This window comes from Anguilla rostrata, chromosome 9, assembly GCF_018555375.3.
Source record: "Anguilla rostrata isolate EN2019 chromosome 9, ASM1855537v3, whole genome shotgun sequence".
NCBI lineage: Eukaryota > Metazoa > Chordata > Actinopteri > Anguilliformes > Anguillidae > Anguilla > Anguilla rostrata.
Window position 1 is genome coordinate 53,864,022 of NC_057941.1, and position 22,500 is coordinate 53,886,521.

The window sequence follows — 22,500 nt, forward strand, 5'->3', positions numbered from 1 at the left end:
TAATAGGCTTTTGTGAACTTGAATCAGACTTTTTTTACTAACTTAAAATCTGTAACTTATTAATTATAACGGAGACCTTGGAAGACAGCAACTAACAAATCTACTCGTCATAACTTGACCATAATAATCACTATTCTTTGACTGATTCTTTGAAAACTTTATATTTATTTTTTGTTAGTACCCGCCGTCTTGGCCAAGGTTGCTTTGGTTTATTCCAGCGTTTGTTTGCTTGTTTAAGATTTATTTGCACTTGCATGTAAGTTACCTATAATCACAAATTTTCAAAAAGAAACATACTATTTTATTTAATAAATGATATATAGATGGTTTACTCTATTATATGTTTTATATGTGATGTAAATGTGCTGTGGTTTGGGAGAAATTCAGGGCTGGTTTTTTTTCCCCGGTAGCAGTCTGTCAGTTTGCCTGCAATTGTAAAACTCCAGGTTATTGGCCTGCTGGGCCTGGTTAAGTAGCCACTCTCATTACAGAAATTTGGGGCTGGGGTTCCGGGGGCCGGGGGGGGGGGGGGGGTTTGGGGGGCCGTTCACCAGATGTGTGTAGTAAAGGGGTCCTTTGATCAACACAGAGAGCAGAGAGAGGGAGGGAGCGAGGGAAGGAAGGAGGGAGAGGAAAAGACATGGAGAGTTACAGCTGGGGCAGCCTGTGATTGGTTGGAATCATCGCTGCGTACTGTTGGACGATACTGTTTCCTGTGGCAGGGTGTTCCGTTTGAGCTTTGATGAGCTTTATTAATGCAGTCACTGTTTCCTGTGTAATGATGTAGAACCCATTAACCCCCCCCCCCCGGCTCGTCCTGTGCTGAGACCAACCACTCGCTCGCTCTGTCTGTGCAAGTCCAGCTGCTCGCCGTAATTACAGTACAAATGAAGAGTGAGAGGATGTGAAATGAAGAGTGAGAGGATGTGAAATGAAGAGTGAGAGGATGTGAAATGAAGAGTTAGAGGATGTGAAATGAAGAGTTAGAGGATGTGAAATGAAGAGTTAGAGGATGTGAAATGAAGAGTGAGAGGATGTGAAATGAAGAGTTAGAGGATGTGAAATGAAGAGTTAGAGGATGTGAAATGAAGAGTTAGAGGATGTGAAATGATGGGTTTGGTCCTCTTCCCACCGGGGGAGGGGCTCGTGCTCCAAAAGCTGCAGGTTCTGGATTCTGGGAACAGCAGGATGAAAGTGCTTAGCCAATCAGGAGCACTCTGCCTGAGTGGTGATGAATGACTACTGCATCTGATTGGTCAGGTAAATTAATTCTCTGATTGGTCGATTGGATTGCAGGTGGAGAGAATGATTTCTCAGATAGCCCTGGTGGGGGCGCTGTGCTGTTTGACACTCCAGCCAGGTTAGTCCACTGCATTCTCTCTCCCTCTTCTCTCCCTCCATCAGTCTAAAGCATTTGGTCTCTCTCTCCCTCTGTGACTGGAGCATACCTGTGTCTCTGGCATTGCCTGAGTCTGTGTCTCTCTTTCTCACTCATTTTAAAAAGTTCTTCCTCTGTGTCGCTGAGAAGAGGGGGACACTGGAGGGCGGGGGCGAGTACAGTCGGTTTATAAGTGTCACTCTCTCTCTGTTTACAGGTTTTCTGGAAGCCTCTTCTCTGAGGAAGATTACACAAAATGGAGGTAAACTGTGGGTCTGTAGTACGCTCAGGGCGTGGTTCTGTCTCACTGCAGTCTCAGTAATAAAGCTGTAACTCCTCCCCCTCCCCTCCAGCTCCGCCCCCGGACCTCGGTGCTGTGAGCGTGGAGTCGGACCAGGCTGTAATAAAGCTGTAACTCCTCCCCCTTCCCTCCAGCTCCGCCCCCGGACCTCGGTGCTGTGAGCGTGGAGTCGGACCAGGCCCACGGCTTCCTGTCCCGCCCACGGCCCAAGCGGCACATCGACCCGAAATGGCACCGCAACCCGCCCGACTTCCAGGCCTACTACAAATACTACAACAACATCGGGCACATCGAGGGGGTGAGAGAGGGAGGGAGAGGGTGAGGGGGCGTGGGAGAGAGGGAGGGAGAGGATGACAGAGAGAGGAAGGGGTGAGACAAGGAGGGGTGGAGGGGGTGAGGGGTGAGGAAATGTATCCCTGTCTGTCAGTAACCCTAACCCGCCCCCCTCCGCCCCCCCAGCTGTATGAGATTGACCGGATCCGGATGCTGTACCAGCAGATGAGGCACCTGGAGCACGTGTACGGACCCGATGCGTCTCAGTACCAGAACAGCCTGGGCCTCCTGCCCACCAAGTGTGACCCGGCCAAGGACAAGACCTGCAAAACGCCTGCTGCAGCACCCGCCGGCACCCCCGCCCCCCCTCTCCTCCCCCCCCGCCCCCGCCCAGCACCCCGGCCCCCCCGCCCCCGCCCCTGCCCATGGCCCAGGCGGACGTGGTGTACCTGTGTAACCCCACAGACCCACAGTGCCGCCCTCACCTGGTCTACCTGCCCACAGGGGCTGTCCCCGTGCTCTGTGACCCACGCTACCATCCCGCCTGCAAGCCCAAAACCGGGGAGGCCCCCGCCCCGCCTGCCCCGCCCGCCACGCCTGCCCCGCCCCCTCCTCCTCCACCCCCCGCCCCCAAAAAGTCCCTCCCACCCCCTCCCCCAGCTCCCATTATCATTAAGGGAATGGAGTACGACTGCGACCCGTACTGGGACCCCGACTGTCTGATCGACCACCCCCCACGGCCCGTCAAAACCAAGACCCCGCCCCCACCGCCCCCGCCCCCACCGACCCCGACCCCGACCGAGGCGGAGGCCGAGGGCGGAGAGGAGGAGGAAGAGGCCACGCCCGTCCTCGAACCCAAACCCCTCGGCAAGGATAAAAAACCCGCCCCCTTCCTGTACGACTATCGGCGTGAGCTGTTCGACCCGTACCTGTACTCCAAACCGGCCCCCGACCCAGAGTAACCTACCGGTACCTTCTCTGAGCCTGCAGAACCACAGAGACACCAGCGGGAATACACACACACACACACACACACACACACACACACACATATACACACACACACACACACGCACTCACACACACACGTACTCACACACACACACTTCAGTGCGGTATAGTGCCCCTGGTGCTGTGGCTGTGCTGTGTTTGGTGTACGGCAAGTGTCTGTCCTGGCTGTGTGCGATGTCCTCCCATTACCCTTTCGGCTACGCTGGTGGTTTTTACATTTTAACCTTTGACCTCTGAGCCGTTAGTCACACACACATGCAGTTCTGTTTTGCTTTAACGGGCTGGTCTTTTAAATACTTTCTGCCACTCAGTGTGTTTCCACGGCAGCAGATTGAGCACAGAGTTCCCACACTACCGTTACGGTTAGCTCTCATCCTCATCACTACTACACATCGCCAAAACCCCTCATCCAAATCGAATTTGGATTGATAACAAGAGAAGAAAAATAAATGAACATGTTGACGTGGTTTTTATTAGTTTGAGTGGTTTGTGCTTATTATAGCGTCTGGCTGTGTGGGGAGGTGTGTTCTGTGCGAATCAGCAGATTCAGTGCTGCTCAGCCCATAATGTGCTTCTAAAGCGTCTTTACTCCACTGTGTGTGTGTGTGTGTGTGTGTGTGTGTGTGTATGTTTATATGTGTGTGTGTGTGTATGTGTGTGTGTGTGTAGAGTGAGCTGAGAGGAGTAATGACAGGGTTAGGTGGGGGGGGGCATCTGTGTTGGGAAATTTTACTGCCTCTTAAAAAGTTTTATACCCAAGTAACTGACACCTGCTGTGCTTGTACCCACCCTCCACTGCCCCTCCCCCACCACACCTCCACCCTCCACCACCTCTCCTCTCACTTCCTGGACAAAAAAAAACAAACACACTTCAGCAGCTTTCACACACACACACACACACACACACACACACACACATACACATGCCACACTCACATGCACACTCCACACACCACACACCACACACAGACACACACCTCACACACACACACACATTCACACACTCATACCACATGCTCCACACACAAACACACACAGCGTGTACATTTTTTCAGGAAGGATGTGTTGTTGAGAAGTGAAGCATTAAAGTAGTTTTTCCCCAAACCCACAGCCAGAGTACCGCTTTCCCAATAAAGTATCACCAGTCACATTAAAATCAGCACCTATAAGAGTGTATAAGCAATTTTCACATGTTTAAAAAAATATTTAAATGACATATTTGTTAAAAAGTGATGCTAAGCATCAGTAAGGCCAGAACATGTATTCTCTTATTAACTAGGTCTTGGCTCAAAATATTTGAGAAGCCCTATTTTAATGACCCGTTATGAGAAGAGTCATAGACTGGGGTGTTTAGCTGGTTGAGGTAGGCCTTTTTATGTTACTATTGACCAGGGTGTTTAGCTGGTTGGGGTAGGCGCTTTTATATGACTATTGACCAGGGTGTTTAGCTGGTTGGGGTAGGCGTTGGCAGTGAGAGGGAGCTGCCTCAGCTCTTGAGTGACACCAGTGCGATGTGCCTGGGTGAAACCACTAATGTTGAGCAAATTAAAACTTGTAAGCAACAGCGACACCCAGTGGCGTAACGGTTAGGAATTTTCTATATTTTCTAATATATACTGTATATCTATATATAATACACGATCACTCATGTAAATTATTATTTCTTTTTTTTTAAATAAATGAAATCGTGTTTTTACCAACTGAAAAGGTATCGGGGTAAATGGAGTGGCAAATCACGTTAGCTCATACAGTAAACCAAAAGAAACGAACCCTTCTTTAAATAGTCACATTTATTTCTTCATTATGACTGTTTGCGTATCCTAAATTTGTTTACAAGGTAATATTTTTTTGTGGATGTGACCCATTGTCTTACACTTTTATTCTCAACGAAATTATGAAATTATATTTGATCATCGCTGCTCACCGCCATCTTGTCTCAGTACTGGTTGATGACAGCTAGGAATAGTTTCTTCTTTTGGCCACAAGAGGGCAGAACTGTAGTCTTGTCCAGCATTTCCTACTGTAAAAAGTGTGTAGAAAATCACTTGGAGTAGTTTTACGCGCATACTACGCAATTGGCTACATCCTGACGTTAGCTTACTTCAAACGAAATATGGTATGTCGGCTATTGTTATCGATGTAGGCTTTGGTGAGTGGTTGCGTCTCCATAAATAATAAAGAAAAACTATAGCAAAAAAAGCATCGGTAGCGTGGCCGAGCGGTCTAAGGCGCTGGATTTAGGCTCCAGTCTCTCCGGAGGCGTGGGTTCGAATCCCACCGCTGCCATTGGACGATTTTATGTACATTCCAGCCTTTCTCGTCACTCCTAATTCACGATTGTGAATGTGATGTAAGTATACAGCAATAATTTTCTTCACGGTCCGTTTTGCTATTGTTATCCTCCTTCTGCTTTGCATCTGTAATCATGCTATGATAAAGTTTATCTACTGACGTACTTACAGGCTTTCTCTCGCCTGCTGAAGAGATGTATTAGGGCTAGGAGCCTGCTACTGGAGTTCGGCCAACGATTTAGCTGAAGGTGCGTCTAAAAGGCTTTGAGGGTCATCAAAAGGCACCGCTGGGATTCGAACCCAGGATCTCCTGTTTACTAGACAGGCGCTTTAACCAACTAAGCCACGGCGCCACACGGCTCACTTGCCATTATTCTATGTTTTTCAACCCGCACTAATAGGTAGATTGAAATTTTGTGTATTATGACAGGCTGTGTTCTTTCCAGACTCAGAGGCTGCAATCTACGCAATCTCCAGAAAATCAACTTCCGTTTTGTTCTCACGCGTGCATTAGTGAATCAACTAACCTTGATATTTTGCGTGCGAGGAAACTTATCTGGAAACTTTACTAGACAACAAAATACGCAGTCAAGCCGACGAGGATGGGATTCGAACCCACGCGTGCAGAGCACAATGGATTAGCAGTCCATCGCCTTAACCACTCGGCCACCTCGTCTATGGACGCCGATGGCGTCGAAACACGTTAACGAGAAATCACATAATGAATATATTATAACATACTCACATCAGTTGCGCCGTTATGTAAAATCGTACTTCATTTAACGTGTGTTTACAGCGGGACAAGAACTAAACGAGATCCAAAACTAAATACTGCGAAGATGCGCTGCTGAGCATCTGATTTGTTCTCCTTTTCAACATACAGAATATCGTCAGTGATAATCAGAATGGGAGCATAAGGGTGTTGCAGTCCTTTATGCTCTAGACATAATAATCACCATGTCATATAGTCCATTCATCATGTTCTGCAACTCCATTTCTGAAGTAACAGGTAAGGATGTACCTCACTGACGATACGTCTATTTTGGCGCGGCATTGGCGTATTCCAAATGGTTATGAGTACATCCATGGTTGGTTTACTTATGAAACGTCAGTGTCAAAAACGTCTTTGCAGCGTTGGCTATGTGCTGCACGAATACATGGTGTGTATGTAAATGTAAAAGCACATCAATACATCACGTAAAGATTCTAGAAACAATTCCCTAAACTCAGCGCCAATCTTATTATCATAATCCCGGTCCAGCTGCGTCCCGATTGGTGCGTTTTCAAAACACGTGTATGTTCAAGTCAACTTTAAATAACAAAGAAATCCTAATCAACATTGGATCTACTTTGTCTATATGTATTTACGTCTGTTGCCCGACCACCAGTATAAAGCGTTAACAAATTAAATCGTGAACTTTATAAACTTTCCAATGTGAAGTCTCGCGATAGAACGTTCAGTTGCTGTAGCAACGAGTCTGACTCCCCGCTGGTAACGTTAGCACGCTTTTGTTTATTATTTAGTACACTCGTCAAACGCCGTTTCAGTTTTGGCTTGTAGATACGGAATGCCTTAGCTAGTCACGGTAATATCAATGTTAAACATCTTCGTTTTTTATTCGTTTACCATGTTATTTCTACACAGTCTCATCCTCTGGTATTATCTAGCTAATTCTTGCTACCAATCGTCGCATGCCAACTCGCATGTTAGCTAGCTTTAGCTATTTTACAGTCGGCAAAGGAGCAGTGTCTATCACAGAAAAACATTAGCTATATTTGTGAAACGGTTAGTGTTTTTAGCCACGATTTAACCACTTTTAACCTCTCCATATGATTAATTCACTGCACACTGCACGTTTTACTATACCAGTCAGACTGTAACAATGTAACAATTATGCAGGCTAGACATATTTGTGGATTACAAATTTTGACAGATTTGATTGATGTCATTCGTGGGTAAACTTTTTGGCACACTGGTTTCCTGTTTTCAACAAAATAGCGATCTGCATTTTGGCTGCTTATTGTAAAACTGTAGCTCGTATTGTTTGTAAATTACGATTACACTATAAATTCACTTCACAGTTGTTTTTTTCCGTCTTTGTGTCCAAAGCGCAGCCGCTCTCCCACTCCTGGACTAGACGGCGGTGCTATGGCCGCCGTGCACAGTTTGATACCGGCACGCTTTCTCACTTTAACGGCCCATCTGGTCATCGTCATCACCATCTTCTGGTCGCGGGTAGGACCTTAAACAAGTTTATTTTACGCCAGAGGCTGTCTTGCAGTCCGTCCACCACCGGCTAGTGCTCTTCAGCGCATGTTAAACATCCAAAAGGGTCGGTGTAGGCACGAGCACTAAGTCACAACATGTTTGCTCATAAACTGCGTTTCTGTTGCTCTCAGGAGAGTAACGTCCTGGCCTGCCTCCCTCTGGATTTCACACAGGAGGAGTTTAACAGCAAGGACACAGAGTAAGAGACCGTTCCCTCACACTCACTCACACACACACACACACACACACACACACACACACACACACACATTACATTACACACACTCTCAGACACACACTCACACACACACACATTACATTACACACACTCTCAGACACACACTCACACACACACACATTACATTACACACACTCACACACACACACACACACATTACATTACACACACTCTCAGACACACACTCACACAGACACACACTCGCTCACACACACACACCCTGCTGTGCAATCACGGTGTACGTGCTGTGTGTTCCAGGCTGGTGGTGGCTCTGTCCGTGACACTGGGCCTGTTTGCAGTGGAGCTGTCCGGCTTCTTCTCAGGAGTTTCCATGTTCAACTCCAGCCAGAGCCTGCTGTGTATCCTTCCCACAATGCCCCTCTCTGTGCATCCCTGCGCTCACTCGCTTTATCACACACACCAGCACATGTACACACATACACACACACACCAGTGCACTCTCGCTTTAAACACACACACACACACACACACACACACCAGTACTCTCTCGCTTTAAACACACACACACACACCAGTACTCTCCCGCTTTAACACACACACACACCAGTACACCCTCTCTTTAACACACCAGTACACACTCGCTTTAACACTCACACACAGTCAGTTTAACCCTTCAGTGTGTGTTATGGCTCCCTGACCCCCCCCCCCCCCCCCACAGCCACGGCGGCCCACGCCAGTGCCTCTGTGTCTCTGCTCTTCTTCCTCTTTGAGCAGTGGCCTTGCCACGTGTACTGGTGGATCCTGGGCTTCTGCAGGTCAGTGTGCCAGCGTGCCAGCGGGCCTAGCGTCTGTGCCCACGCTGCGTTCCCGTCATACGGGACGGAAGGTAGCGATGGGAAAGATTTCCATGGTTACGACTCGCAAGCGTTCACGTCAATCTTTGGAAAACTCAAGATGGCGACTACGTCTGCCTGTCTTGCGAGATGGCCTGTGAGCTGGTGTGGCTTTTAGGCAACGAGCGTAAATGTGCACATCAGAGGAAAATAGTGTGCGTGATGAAAACAGCATTAAATTACGATATATTTACCCAGAACGGTGGGCTTCGGCTGGGTTGGGACACCCTGTACTCCTCAGACACTTCCGAGGTTTTTTTTTTAACCGCCTAGTCGGGTTCATTGGGGCTTTCGGAAAAAAATAAATTTGGAGCCTTAATTGCCGGTTGGATGTGGGCTGAAGGGTATTTACTGGTCAGAAGACAGTAATTACGCTGTATGACGTGCAGGCCACCGGCCCTGCTACCCAGAATGCATTGCGCCCGTGCTTTTCCCTGACCCTCGTCCCCTGGCAGCTCTGGCTGCTCACTGCAGCGCGTCCGTCTGTCTGTCCTTCTTCGTCTTCCAGAAGTGGGAGTGCTGGACTTACTGGTTCATTTTTGCCTTCTGCAGGTAAAATAATAACAATAATAATAATAATAATAATAATAATAATAATATTGATCATAATAAGAATGGTATTTACAAAAACAAATTTTGTGGATTATCCACAGTGGTGAGAATTGAGTTGAAAAAATAAGTGGTGATATTTTACCTTTAAGCCAATAGTTTCTCTGAACTTTTTCACTTTATTTTCCTTGATTAATGGTGAAATAGTTAATCGCCTTAATAATCAGCACTGTGCAGATTTGCTATGCAGGCTAGCAGAAGCTCTTCGCTGTCCATACCCTGACTCAGGGAGTTATATATTGTGCATATATTCTGAAGTTTGTTTGCTCATTTTCATTACATGTTGTGAAATAATGAGGTTAATGAATGAGAGTTGAAGAGATTCAAACAAAATAAAAAGTAGTGAAGTCAGTGTATTTTTGGGTAATATTTATCAAACACAGTAATGCTGTGAGCGTAACATTGTGTCAAGTGAAATGACAAATGTATTAAATACATTTTCCTGATGTTTATGAAAACAACCAAAAAACAGCACCATCTCTTCTTGCAACCTTTCTCTCTTCCCCCTCTCTCCCTCCCTCTCTCTCTCTCTCAGTGCACTCCCAGCGTTGGTGGAAGTCTTCCTCTTCATCGCGGTATTTGGGCTGAAGAGGAAGCCGCTATGAGGAGCTCACGGGCCTCAAGTTCAGAACCTACAGAGCCTCCAGAACCAGGATCAGACCCCAAAGCCCCCCCCCAACCCCCTCACCTCTACAGAGCCCCCCCACGCCACCATAACCCCTTTCATTCCCAAGTCCACACCGGGCTGTTGGAGTGCCAGGCTGATTTACACTGCGGAGGTAGACGGACAGTGACCATGCGTACATCACCAAGACGGGGACGGGGGCACGAGGCCGCACCCCTCCAGGCCCGATGGGACCAGGCTTCCCGTCGCATTCCCAGCTTCCTGTTTGACCGCTATCTCAGACCAAATCCCTGAACTTCCCTTTTTAATTCTTTTCCCCATTACTAAGTCTTGTTATTCTGCAGTTTTTCTGTTGGTACTGTGCCGCACCTGTGGAAGGTCAGGCCTGTCGAAGGAAGATTGAGTTTTCACATCTCTGCCAATTAGAATAATCTGTTCCTATGGAAAAGTTCAGCTAATGTAAGAAATGTTCTGACGTTTGTAAACGACTCTCCTCCCGCACACAGGTGGTGTAAGAGCTTAAGTCTGATTTCATCCTCATGTACAAATGGAAGAAAAATAAACTTTTTTAATTTCCTCCCTTTGTTGCAGTTTCATTTGCAAGTTAAACCTATGCACACCTACTGTATACAATTGATGCCATAGTCAAGCATGAGTCCTTTTATTGTTTTGTGTTTATTGTAGTGATGATGTGTTTTAAAATTTATAATATATCAATCATGGGATATATTTAACAAAGCTTTGTGCAAGATAAGCAACTTTCCTGTTACAATATGACCTTCTGTCATCCATTTAGTGTGGTTGACCACATCTATGTAGTGTTACTCAGTCATTGTAATGTGTTTTCCTGATTTATCTGCTTTACTTTCCCAATGGCATACTATCCATAAAAATACAATGTTTGTTATTTTTTACCTCTATGTACATAGTGTGCACACATATTGTATGGCTATACTGTACATATTGCAGAGAAAAAAAGGTTACTTGCTGCTTTGTTTGTCGCTGTAGTCACTGTAGTTCAGGGTGATATTAAAGCAGTGGTTCTCAAACTCAGGCCCCCCTGTGTATGTTGGTTTTCATTCCAATCACAATTGTAATCCCAGAATTTTAACAAACTGTTAATTTTTCTTAATTTGGTGCTTTTCATGTTTAGATGAATTATTTACTATCTAAAGATACGTTATATCTGGCGCAATGTGGCTGAAGAGGGTAAATAATCTCTCTAAAAAGCATCTAATTAAGAAAAAATAACAGTGTTTAAATTCTGGGATTACAACTGTGGTTACAGTGAAAACAACTTTGATGCACTTTGATGTAGCCTTGCTGTTAAACAGAATGGCGCTGATTCCATTGAAGCAGCAAATGCGCCGTCACGTGTCACGTCACGTGGTTGAAAGGAAGCCCAATAGCTGCAGCGGACCGCGGGGTTTGAAAAAGTTGGCGCTGTACGACGTTGTGCGACGGGGGGTTTTTAAAGGATCTTTTCAGCACGGAATACGTGTCAATATGCAGGTAACGCAGTGTTTGAAACGAACTAATCGTACTGTCAGTGTAGTCGTCGGTGCTTATTGTGCTTTATGCTGGTTACTCGTTTATGTTTAAAGTAGTTGAATTAAGTGCAAATTCTTCGCTAGTCCGTTTGAGGATATGGCCGGTTGTAATGGTCGCTAGCCAATGCTGTTGCTATACAGCTAACGAGTTGCTGCATTCATTTAGTAGTGCTACAAATTATCTTGGCTGGGAGGCATGTTTGCAAGAATGAGAAGGAAAACAAAGTCCAGTATTTGGCTAACTTGTTAGTGTTTGTATTTTTCAGGGTTTTCAAAATCTCTTGCTAATTCATGTTCTTTGTTTGTGCAGACCGCCTGTACGTAACGTCGTGTTCTCCCCTAACGTTGCCTATCTAGCTAAAATGGCCAACTAGCTTGTTATATGTGTCATTAAACGCCTAAAATATTGTATGCTAACGATCTGTTGGTTTGCTCACCGTTAACTAGCGAACAGGGAGTTGGCTAACTAGCTAGCTAATGTTTACTAACCTTAGCTAACATAACTAGCGAATTGCTCGTTGCTAACGTTAACATTTCTGATGACAAACTGACGTTAGCTAGTTGGCTGCATACCTGTTTCTGAAACTTTCTTCAATCGCCTAAAGTTAGCTGCGTTTATGTCAGCCTCTTAAGTTAGCTAGCTACAATTATAAAACAAATCCCTTGCCAGCTAATGTTGGTTGATTAAAGTGTGAGTATTATTTGACACATCATGCTAAACGGCTAGCATCTTATTTCTGCCATTTTATAAAGCGTCTTTTCTGTTGGTCCACAAGATGGTGCGAGTTTAGTTGCATAAAGTATAGTTTTTTGTTTGTTTGTTTGTTTGTTTTTGTTTTTTACGTTTATGCATTTATTGCGTTTATTCCACGCAGAACAAAGAGAACTACGACCCCAAGGGGCCCCAGAGACAGGTATGGTAAAATGAACGAGTGAGTGAATGAGTGAGTGAGTGAGTGAATGAATGAAAGAGTAACGAAACCTGGAACTGAATATTTCTGTACAGTTGCGTGTTTTTTCTGTTATGTTCTGATGTTCCTTCTGTTCCATGGCAGCTCACCACACCTGCTGCGCAGACGGGTCCACAGAGGGTTCTAAAGAACCCGGGATCGGAGACCGGAAACCGATTCAACATCCCAGGTCCGTCCCCGTCCATATCCCTCTTCCTGCATAACCCGTCACAAAAACGAACCCATTTAGTAGCTATTTACAGCTTGAGCTTTCTACGAATGCCCGTGACAGAACTTAGTAATTACTCATTAATGATTGTCTGGTCGTTCGTTTTTGTCTTGCTGAGCAACTGCCATAAGGGTTTGAATTGCCGTGTTGGGCTCTGAGGTTCGGTGCTGAATTTGGCTCTGTGTTTTTCTACAGCACCAGGAAGGGTGGCGGTGCAGCCTAGCGCATCTGAATCAGCACCGTGAGTAACTCGCTTGTGTGAAGCCTTAGTCAGGTCTCCCACGTACCTGCAAGTGCATGGAAATGTGTTCATCCTGGAGGTCACAGCTAGTGTTCACAATATTCTACTGTCCTTTAGAAGACAGAACCCCCCCCCCCCCCTCCAAAAAACCCTCCATTGCAGTTAGTGACATACATCCATCTTAATTGCCATGTTGATGGCTGTATCTGACTTATGTTTTATAACATCAGTGCTCATAATGGTAAGATTGGACAGCTCACTGGTTTGTCCATCAAGGCAGTGCTGTAGTGTATATGTACTACAGGTTTTTTCAAAACTGTGTGTTTACATCACTAAAGCCCCCTTGCTATTGCACAAAAAGTCAATCCTTTAAAGGCTGCATTTATTTGTAATGCGTTGAAAATTCACTGAAATGTGCGTTCACTTTGATTGGGAACACTGTGGGTTGAGTGTGTTGACGGCAACGCTAAAGCCCGAAACGAATCCGTCTGCAGGCAGTTTTCCATCCGTAACTTCGACATCGGCCGCCCCCTGGGAAAGGGCAAGTTCGGGAACGTGTACCTGGCCCGGGAGAAGAAGCTCAACTTTCTGGTGGCTCTGAAGGTGCTCTTCAAGTCCCAGATGGAGAAGGAGGGGGTGGAGCACCAGCTGCGCAGGGAGATCGAGATCCAGTCCCACCTCAAGTCAGTGTTCTGCTACACCCTGTACTGTTCTAGACCAATCGCCTTTTCAAATGGCCTTCCCAAACACCTGCTCTGTACCAGTTACCTGCGATATTTCGCACCACTTCCCTGTACTATTCTGGAGCAGTCACCCTTTTAAAACGCATGGTTTATACAGTATATGGCCAAAAGCATCTGGACACCCCTCGGTCTGGGCCTGTTTTTCATGGTTTGGGCTAGGCCCCTTAGTGACTGCCAGTCTTAATGCTACAGTGCCTAGATTCTGGATGATTGTTTAGGGGAACTCATGGGTTCTCTGTTCTCCCCCCCACCCAAACAGACACCCCAACATCCTGCGCTTTTATAACTACTTCCATGACCGCTCGCGAGTGTACCTCATCCTGGAATACGCCCCGCGTGGCGAGATGTACAAGGAGCTGCAGCGTTGTGGTCGCTTCGACGACCAGCGCACGGCAACGGTAAGCAGTAGCGGCAACGGGCTGTGCCAGCATCTCATACACATACCCCCCACTCTCCTGTCCATACACTACACCCTCCACCTCCTCCCTGTCCCATTACATACACCTCCCGTCCATTACAACACCTCACCCTCCCTGCCTACAACCTCACCCTCCTCCCTGTCCCATTACATACACCCTCCTCCCTGTCCCATTACATACACCCTCCTCCCTGTCCCATTACATACACCCTCCACCCTCCTCCCTGTCCCATTACATACACCCTCCACCCTCCTCCCTGTCCCATTACATACACCCTCCACCCTCCTCCCTGTCCCATTACATACACCCTCCACCCTCTTCCCTGTCCCATTAAATACACCCTCCACCCTCCTCCCTGTCCCATTACATTACATTTAATTTGGCAGACGCTTTTATCCAAAGCGACGTACAATATGTGCATACCGAAGGTCATTGGAAGTACAAAACCCAGGTCTGATGAGGTCACCTCTACCTGTGTCGGCTTCCTGTCCACATGGACACTTCCCTGCTCCTCATGGATTTCCCTCCTGCCTTGAATGCCAGCTGTCCTGTATCTACACCCATGTTCCCATTTCCTGTCTGGCTGGAGACTTGTTTCCTGTCCATGCATTTGGTGCGTGTGGCGCTCCTGTAGTCTGAGCTAGTGTTTGATGCTGAGTTGGGGATGTGAGCTACGGGCACTCTGTACCCGTATGAACGACTGTGAAGGCTGTCATCTCGGCGTACGGGGATGATTATGGACTAGTTCTGTCCGCTAAGCTTATGAGTGGCAGCTGGTTACTCTGTCCTGCTGCAGTACATAGGAGACTATGCTAAGGCACTCTGTCGCTGCAGTACATGGAGGCAAGCTAACGGGCTATCCACTCCTGTCTGAAATGTGAAGGAGCTGATGCTAACAGGCTAGTCTCTGTCCTGCTGCAGTACATGGAGGAGCCAATGCTAACAGGCTAGTCTCTTTCCTGCTGCAGTACACGGAGGAGCTAATGCTAACGGTCTAGTGTTTGTCCTGCTGCAGTATATGGAGGAGCGAATGCTAACAGGCTAGTCTCTGTTCTCCTGCGGTATATGGAGGAGCGAATGCTAAGGGGCTTGTCTCTATCCTTCTGCAGTATATCAAGGAGCGAATGCTAACGGTCTAGTCTCTGTCCTGCTGCAGTACATGGAGGAGCGAATGCTAACGGGCTAGTCTCTGTCCTGCTGCAGTACATGGAGGAGCGAATGCTAACGGGCTAGTCTCTCTCCTGTTGCAATACGTGAAGGAGCTGATGCTAACGGGCTAGTCTCTGTCCTGCTGCAGTATATGGAGGAGTGAATGCTAATGGGCTAGTCTCTGTCCTGCTGTACATGGAGGAGCGAATGCTAACAGGCTAGTCTCTGTCCTGCTGCTGTACATGGAGGAGCGAATGCTAACAGGCTAGTCTCTGTCCTGCTGCAGTACATGGAGGAGCTAATGCTAACGGTCTAGTGTTTGTCCTGCTGCAGTATATGGAGGAGCGAATGCTAACAGGCTAGTCTCTGTCCTGCTGTACATGGAGGAGCGAATGCTAACGGGCTAGTCTCTGTCCTGCTGCTGTACATGGAGGAGCGAATGCTAACAGGCTAGTCTCTGTCCTGCTGCAGTACATGGAGGAGCTGTCGGATGCGCTGCTGTACTGCCATGAGAGGAAGGTGATCCATCGCGACATCAAACCGGAGAACCTGCTGCTGGGCTTCAGGGGGGAGCTCAAGATCGCAGACTTCGGCTGGTCTGTCCACGCGCCGTCCCTCAGGTAAGGCACACAGACGCTCTCACACAAACGCTTACACACACACACGGTGTGTAGGACATTTATTATAAGCTCATGTTGATTTGTTGTCTAAGTTGCATGAAGGTGTAAATTAAATGCTCACCTTTAACCTCTTAAATGGACTGACTCGCTGCTTGTGTGTTTCGCGGGCGCGTTATGAAAAGGGTGGTGTGTTGACTCACTGTCTGTGACCCCCCTAGGCGGCGCACAATGTGCGGGACGCTGGACTACCTGCCGCCTGAGATGGTGGAGGGGCGCACCCACGATGAGAAGGTGGACCTGTGGTGCATCGGTGTGCTCTGCTACGAGTGTCTGGTGGGGAACCCCCCCTTCGAGACAGAGAGCCACCGCGACACCTACAAACGCATCACCAAGGTGAGTCACCAAGGTGGACCAATCAGCTTCTCTGTAGGGCCCGGCCTGCACTCATGGTGAGAGCCTTTACTGACTGAGCCACTTTATAGATAATTTACTGACTGAGCCGCTCTGGGCTGTGGTCTGTTGAAGCTGAAAGTGTGCCCCCCTCTCTCCGGTGCAGGTGGACCTGCAGTTCCCCAAGGTGGTGTCGGAAGGGGCGCGGGACCTGATCTCCCGGCTGCTGAGGCACAGCCCCTCCCTGCGCCTCCGCCTGCAAGACGTCGTGCAGCACCCCTGGGTGCGCAACAACTCTCGCAGGGTCCTCCCGCCTGTCTACACCCCGCAGAAGGCCTGAGCCTCACCCCGGAGTGGAAATGCCCCGGGCTCACTGTATGGGAGTGAACTGGCAATCCCTCCGGGCACTGCAGCTGCAGGGGAGCCATTCTCCCTAATGACTGGCCTCTGAAGCTGGGCTTCTAGTAGTGGAAACATCAAATTTTATTTCTTTTCTTTTTTTATTTACTGAAATTAGTATATTTTTAATTGGAAGGTAGTATCTGTGGGTGGCATCTTAAACTTTGTAAATAATGTTACTTTTTTCTTTTTGTCACATCTGTTTGTATATACTTATATTATAATAAAATTTAAAAAAAGTACCATGCTAATCGTTTTTTTGTAAACTGGCATTACAAGCTCGGTCAAGTCTCGTTGCCTGGCGGTGTGGATCCCTCCGTCTCGTGCCCTCCGCCTCCACGCATGCGTTGTACATTTTCACGTCGCGAAACGATCGGTTCCTGGAGCTCTGAGGGAATAATGGCGCTGAATGGCGGAATGCCTCGTGGCAAATCTCATTCAGTCGAGACCTATAAATAACGTTCATTGCTTCGGCCGGGCGCCTGCCCCCCTTCCCCCAAACAGATTAGGTTCACCCGATGCTGTTCACCGTTAGATGGATGCTTGACTCCGCGAGTCACCATTGAGGAGAGTGGCATTATCTTCACACTAACACCCAAATTCCTGCCTAAAATTCACGTTTTAGTTGTTGAAAAGGGGTATCAATTGCAGTCTTGTAGCTTGTATCAATTCACACGTGCAACGGCCGGTGTCCATTTCAAACTGTTTAACAGTTCCCGTCGAGATGTTCCTCGAACACTCCACGTAAATTTGGCTGAAGACGACTACTACGTCCTCTTCTATGGGTGATTAACCGTATTATCAGGTCCGAGAGCTTGGCTCAGAATTCAGCCGGTTTGCATTCTACTCACGGTTATTTTAAACGTAGACCGAATTACCGCCCGCATCATTGGTTATAGTCAACATGTATTATTTATTTGGCTTAATTTTATTTATTGTCTTTCTCAGCCGCACAGGCCTGAAATTGCCCTGGGGGTCTTCCTGCTTGCGAGTCTCGTGTACTTCTCTCTCAGTGGATTGGTCGCGTACGATTGCGTGCTTGACCAAATATGGGCAGAGGTTCCGGTGCATGATTGTAATACAGTATATTGATGAAACGACTGTGGGAACAAACGTGAAAATTACAGCGCCCCTGTGGTTGCGTGTGTGACCGCTCTCATAAGGAGTATTCTAGAATGAAACTATTTTAACAAGTAGGCTCAGAACGGGCCAGTCACATTAAGCCAGCTGTTCATAATAGTAGCCTAACGTGCATGTGAATACGTTTTTTTGATAACGTAGATAAGTGTATCTTTGCTTTTTGAAATTATGGAACCAGCGTTATAGGTACATTTGGCAACCGTTTGCAATGTTTATTTACACATGGCTGATTCATATTTTTATCGTCGCCTAACGTCGGTCACATTAGTTATTTTTATTTATTTTTTTATCTAAAATTATTTATTCCAACCAATAAAGAGTATGGCGACAAGGTAGCGTGGCCGAGCGGTCTAAGGCGCTGGATTAAGGCTCCAGTCTCTTCGGGGGCGTGGGTTCGAATCCCACCGCTGCCAATACTTTTCAATTTACGTTACGATTAAACATTTGAATCCATAATAAGTAACGTTAACCAAAAAAAGGGGTATTTGTAGAAAAGCACTGTGCAAATTGTAAGTTCCACCGGCGTATGTCATACATGTTATAGGCTACGGTAGACTACCCTACACGTTTTTATTTTAAATGTGGGTATTGGGGACTGTGAAAGTGAACCATAGTGTTTGGTTTTCCACGGCGACTAACGACTGCGTACATATACCGACTCACAACCGCTGAACACCGCACATGCTTCACTAAACCGACTTGTCCATATCCTATAGTCTGTTCGGTGTACAGCAGGGTTATCACCCCACCCCCTTCGAGGACCGCCATTTTGTTGGAGGTTGGAGAATCCTATCTCTCCACACATTAAACCAAAACGTTTAGCGGCGTGCAATACGACCCCCGGACTCGAATTTTTTCCTCCACAACATCTAGAACCGACACATCCCCCTTGCCCCTCTTCCCTTATGTCTGTAAGATGCTGTGTGCCATTTCAGCGACGCAATAGCCGCCTTCCTCTCGCCATCCTTATGACCACCCCTTCCAACCGAGAAGCTTCCCGGATGACGAATGACGTCAACAAGCCATCTTTGTTCCCTTAATGCAGCCGACTATTTTTTTATATGTACATAGCGACTCGGAGGACACCAGCAGTAGCGGTCCTGCCAGAATAAATAGCCACGGGCGAGGTGCGGCAGAAACCAAATACACCGAACGGCGATAACCAAAAGGGGGGAAAACGCATCTTGACTGTAAACATAATCACTCCCTTTCCTCAGAACCAACAGGGGATAGATTCGGTCTGAGAAGGAGAAAGGGAGCGAGACACGGTTCAGGCAAACCACGGTTCAGCCATTTAACGCTCCCTTCCGAGTGGACTAGCACGCGCTAATAACCCTCAATACGAGATGTGAGTACAACTGTTACACCTGTTTATTATTTATTGTGTCCGTGTTTGCACGATATTCTATAATATGCACTTGTCATGCTCAGGGTTCAGAGAAGGACCGTTTTATCTGTTGCTCGCGAGCCCAGAAGGCTGATGAGAGTAGCCTAAATAAATAAATAAATGAGCAATTGCCTCTGCACGAATTAGACGCTCCGTTCAATCTGGTTTGTGCAGGTTTAGGTGGTTTGTATAAATAAAAGATTTGTCTTTTTATTGATCAGTTTATTATATTTGTCAAAAGGATGTGATTTATATGTTTGTGTAAATACCTTACTGGTCTGGGGTAGCTTATTCTAAAGGCTATAAATAGCCTTTTCCCCAGTTCAACAGATCTCTTATCCCGACATGTTTACATGTGCTTACCCCCACAGACACTGTATTTTATTTGATATTTTCTACATATTTACTCATCATTTATTTAATATTCAGTATTTAATATTATATTACGCATTTTTCCACGTATAACGGAGAGTTGTGTCGCCTATGTATCAGACATGGGCGAAAACGCGTTTTACCGGTTTAGACTGGTTTGATGGGAATAGGTCCTTTATTTATCTGGTTAGGCTACATATTTAAAATTTTGTAAATCAAAGTGCGCATATGTATAGGCTGTTCAATGCACATTGCGAACGCAATTCAGTGCGTGGGAATTTGCATTAGTGGCGATCTAGCGTCAATAAGCAACTGTATTGCCGTTAATAGAAAATGATTATAATGCAATTCTGTATGTTTAATATATATTTACTAACGCCTAGTTATTTGCATTCATCGTTTTACGTTGTGGGTGTTGCTTCTGTTAACACTTAAACGTTTAGTCTAACGAACATTATAGCTCTTCTGCTAATGGGAATGGTTATCTAAATGATATTGGGTTAAAACATGAGGGTGTGGGGGTGTTTTTGATCATTTTTTCGAGGTTGATATTCCAGGACAGCTTTTACACATTACACACTTCTACTGTGGTGGGTAATCGCGACTGTGCGTCTGCTCTTCGTGATTCCGTGTAGCCGCGCACGCGACAGCGATGGTTTACACAGGGCGCCAGGTGTTCCTCGCCGAGAGAAGATGGCCGTGACGGTCTCTTTTCCCCACTCTGTCCACAGATAACGTTAGCTGTACACAAGCGCTCACATATTACCGCGATGAACACATAGTGGTCTTAATTTTCAAACAGGTTATACCTGTTTTTCTTATTGGACCATTAATTTGTGCGTCTGTGTTTTTTTTTCTCGTCGTCTCTTTTCATAAATACGAATTCCAACGACGCTCATTTCTGACTGCTGCTTGTTTTTCACGTGCTGATAGTGGGGTCGATACGAGCCCCCCAGGACCCACCCCCCAACCCCACAAAAAAGAAATATATATGTAAATGTGATTGTTTGAGACAAAAGAGTGCCTATTGCTCTGTGTACATTTTATACCCCTTGATATAACATTCTTGTATATAAGTATGATATAATGCATCATTTTATTACTATATTATTTTTGATGATTCACGCTTTTCGAATGGACGCCTTTCCCACGTGGCCCTGGTTGAACGGTATGGGGGTGTTGTCATTAACCCTTTGGAAACCTGTCTTTATCTTTTATGGGAATTTAATTTTATTTTTAAGCTAACTGAAGCACGTCCACATGGTGTACGCCATGAACGGTCAACCTAAGAGAGGAAAACGTTTAAAAATCAGAAATTAATAATTGTTATAATTTCTTGCCAAGGACTGTTTGATACATAGACATGCACGGCCTCAAACGAAATCATCAAAGGCTTGCGACTTTGCTGAAAATCGTATGAGATTTATCCCTGGCGCAATCATGTTTGACCTGCACGGTCCTTTCCCCAGGACGCCTGGCCTACACGATCAATCGTTCATCGCTTCTTGCTCTTGTTGAATAATGAACAAAACCGAAAACATTAATCGAGCAACAGAATGGTCGGGAAAATCTCTGTATCTAAACAAAAATAGATATTGATTGAAGACACGTTTTAATGTAGGCCTAGCCCGCGTCCATCCACCTGTTTGTGTCTTGTTGCGCTTCATAAATAGCACTTCATAAATCTACAACCATCTTTGTGCCTATATCGTTGCACGCCATCTTCCAGTCGAGTGTAACTGCCTTTGATTAATGCATCCTTGGACAACTCGTTACTTTAATATTTTATTGCTCGCCAGCAGTGGGCTATTCACTCCAGTCGAACTAGCGCCGTGTCCCTCGAGATCACCGGATTTATCCACTTAGCCGAGGTCGCAGTCTGCATTCACAGATGCCCACAAAATGCCCTCTAATACTGTGTTTACCCTATACAGTAGAATTATGTATGACTGGGATCTATAGTAGACCAACGTAATGTCGGGGTTTAAGTCGTGTATGTGAGTGTATTGAAATTTAAGTCGTGTATGTGAGTGTATTCAAATATAGCCGTCTATCTCGGCGGTTTCCTGGCAAATCAGGCTGTGTTGGACAATGCAAGGAGAACTGTCGCCTGTGCGCGTGTATGCGCGCGCGTAATTGTCTGTTTTTCTATGATGGGGCGGAGGCGTGCTGCTTGCTTTTATTATAACGGCGAATGCCACTCGCGCGCTTGGCATGGTGTTTGCGGGGTACAGTTAATATTAACGTGTCGACAACGCATTCCGTCCGTCAGTTTCAGTTTCATCCAATTTCCCTGATGCTGATGATGGCAGATTTCGTAAGTGAAGGTGAAAGGAGACGAAGGCTGGATTTACCGTCTAAAAATAGAGCGCGGTGTAAACGAGACGGAAAACACAACACCAGCGAACGCCATCAGTATCTTAGCGCGGAAAGAGGCTTCCCGAAGCGCGTCTCCGAACACGGTCCCGTTTGCAGGTTCACCGAGCGCGCAGGGCGTCCTGGTGTCACCGGTTTAGCCAGCGTGGCCGAGGCAACGTTGCCTGAAAAAAGGCACGCGAGTAGATTAAGCGTGTAAAGATTGAAGCCAGCTACAGGGGGGATTAATATGAGTGGGTGGAGGTTGGGGGGTGCTCTTAAAGGTGACCTTTATACAGGGTTTTGTCTCCCTCTGGTGGTTAGAGTTTAACCTTGCAGCCGTGCATAATTTCTTCAAATAGGCATGAACGCGTTTTTTATTCATAATGTAATTGCTTATTATGGGATCTTATGATGTGCACCCGTTTGACATCACAAATAAGTACGTGCTGGTAGTTTTAATTTTTATTGTTTTGTATTGAAGTTAGCTCTTAGAGAAATGTGTGTGTGAGAGAGAGTTTGCATGTGTCTTGTGTGTCTGAGTGTGTGTGCGCTCCAGAGTAGGTGCAGTGTGTGTGTTTGCGATCATTTTTGAGGTTTTGTTGCTCCCTCGTGGCATCAGAATAGCCTACTGACCAATGGGGGGTGGGGGGTGGAAGGGGGGGCTTGGGCAGGGGGAGTGCATGTGCAGGTCCCCACAATCTCAC

The 22,500-nt window shown here is 46.5% G+C and overlaps 4 protein-coding genes and 5 non-coding genes across 16 annotated transcripts in view; 6 read left to right on the forward strand and 3 right to left on the reverse strand.

Moving 5' to 3' along the window:
- Positions 1 to 3,432, forward strand: part of and3 (actinodin3) — a 5,984-nt gene extending 2,552 nt beyond the window's left edge. The window contains 5 exon segments of the mRNA XM_064353040.1: positions 1,297 to 1,360; positions 1,596 to 1,640; positions 1,814 to 1,977; positions 2,139 to 2,315; positions 2,318 to 3,432. Of these exon segments, the coding sequence (XP_064209110.1) occupies positions 1,297 to 1,360; positions 1,596 to 1,640; positions 1,814 to 1,977; positions 2,139 to 2,315; positions 2,318 to 2,914 (1,047 nt within the window). The 3' untranslated portion in view covers positions 2,915 to 3,432.
- A 1,735-nt stretch (positions 3,433 to 5,167) lies between these two features.
- Positions 5,168 to 5,249, forward strand: trnal-uag (transfer RNA leucine (anticodon UAG)). The gene has a single exon. It is a non-coding gene; the product is annotated as a tRNA-Leu (tRNA).
- A 284-nt stretch (positions 5,250 to 5,533) lies between these two features.
- trnat-agu (transfer RNA threonine (anticodon AGU)) lies at positions 5,534 to 5,607 on the reverse strand. The gene has a single exon. It is a non-coding gene; the product is annotated as a tRNA-Thr (tRNA).
- A 241-nt stretch (positions 5,608 to 5,848) lies between these two features.
- On the reverse strand, positions 5,849 to 5,930 carry trnas-gcu (transfer RNA serine (anticodon GCU)). Its single transcript has one exon. It is a non-coding gene; the product is annotated as a tRNA-Ser (tRNA).
- A 223-nt stretch (positions 5,931 to 6,153) lies between these two features.
- LOC135264339 (U8 small nucleolar RNA) lies at positions 6,154 to 6,286 on the reverse strand. Its single transcript, XR_010332661.1, has one exon. It is a non-coding gene; the product is annotated as a U8 small nucleolar RNA (small nucleolar RNA).
- Positions 6,287 to 6,589: 303 nt separating this feature from the next.
- On the forward strand, positions 6,590 to 10,426 carry LOC135264258 (transmembrane protein 107-like). Of its 7 annotated transcripts, none has more exons than XM_064353043.1 (6): positions 6,590 to 6,840; positions 7,365 to 7,490; positions 7,655 to 7,722; positions 8,020 to 8,120; positions 8,441 to 8,537; positions 9,760 to 10,426. In XM_064353043.1, the coding sequence occupies exons 2-6, from the start codon at positions 7,404 to 7,406 to the stop codon at positions 9,827 to 9,829; spliced, it is 423 nt and encodes a 140-aa protein (XP_064209113.1). In that variant the 5' UTR covers positions 6,590 to 6,840; positions 7,365 to 7,403; the 3' UTR covers positions 9,830 to 10,426. The 7 variants fall into 7 exon arrangements, with proteins under 7 accessions (XP_064209113.1, XP_064209118.1, XP_064209112.1 ...); XM_064353048.1 differs by having other exon boundaries at positions 6,590 to 6,746; positions 7,370 to 7,490; XM_064353042.1 differs by lacking the exon at positions 8,441 to 8,537 and adding an exon at positions 9,071 to 9,167 and having other exon boundaries at positions 6,591 to 6,840; positions 7,370 to 7,490.
- A 792-nt stretch (positions 10,427 to 11,218) lies between these two features.
- On the forward strand, positions 11,219 to 16,781 carry aurkb (aurora kinase B). Its single transcript, XM_064353039.1, has 9 exons — positions 11,219 to 11,361; positions 12,275 to 12,313; positions 12,455 to 12,539; positions 12,774 to 12,819; positions 13,314 to 13,502; positions 13,822 to 13,960; positions 15,602 to 15,750; positions 15,969 to 16,143; positions 16,307 to 16,781. Exons 1-9 carry the CDS (start codon positions 11,356 to 11,358, stop codon positions 16,478 to 16,480), a joined length of 1,002 nt encoding a protein of 333 aa, XP_064209109.1. The 5' UTR covers positions 11,219 to 11,355; the 3' UTR covers positions 16,481 to 16,781.
- A 1,229-nt stretch (positions 16,782 to 18,010) lies between these two features.
- trnal-aag (transfer RNA leucine (anticodon AAG)) lies at positions 18,011 to 18,092 on the forward strand. Its single transcript has one exon. It is a non-coding gene; the product is annotated as a tRNA-Leu (tRNA).
- Positions 18,093 to 18,520: 428 nt separating this feature from the next.
- vamp2 (vesicle-associated membrane protein 2) overlaps positions 18,521 to 22,500 on the forward strand; it is a 10,846-nt gene continuing 6,866 nt past the window's right edge. For both annotated transcript variants that reach the window (XR_010332644.1, XM_064353052.1), the window contains exon 1: positions 18,521 to 19,027. Coding sequence is in view for 1 of the 2 variants with exons in the window: in XM_064353052.1 (XP_064209122.1) it covers positions 19,026 to 19,027 (2 nt within the window). In the remaining variant the exon portion in view is untranslated. The remainder of the gene's footprint in view (positions 19,028 to 22,500) is intronic.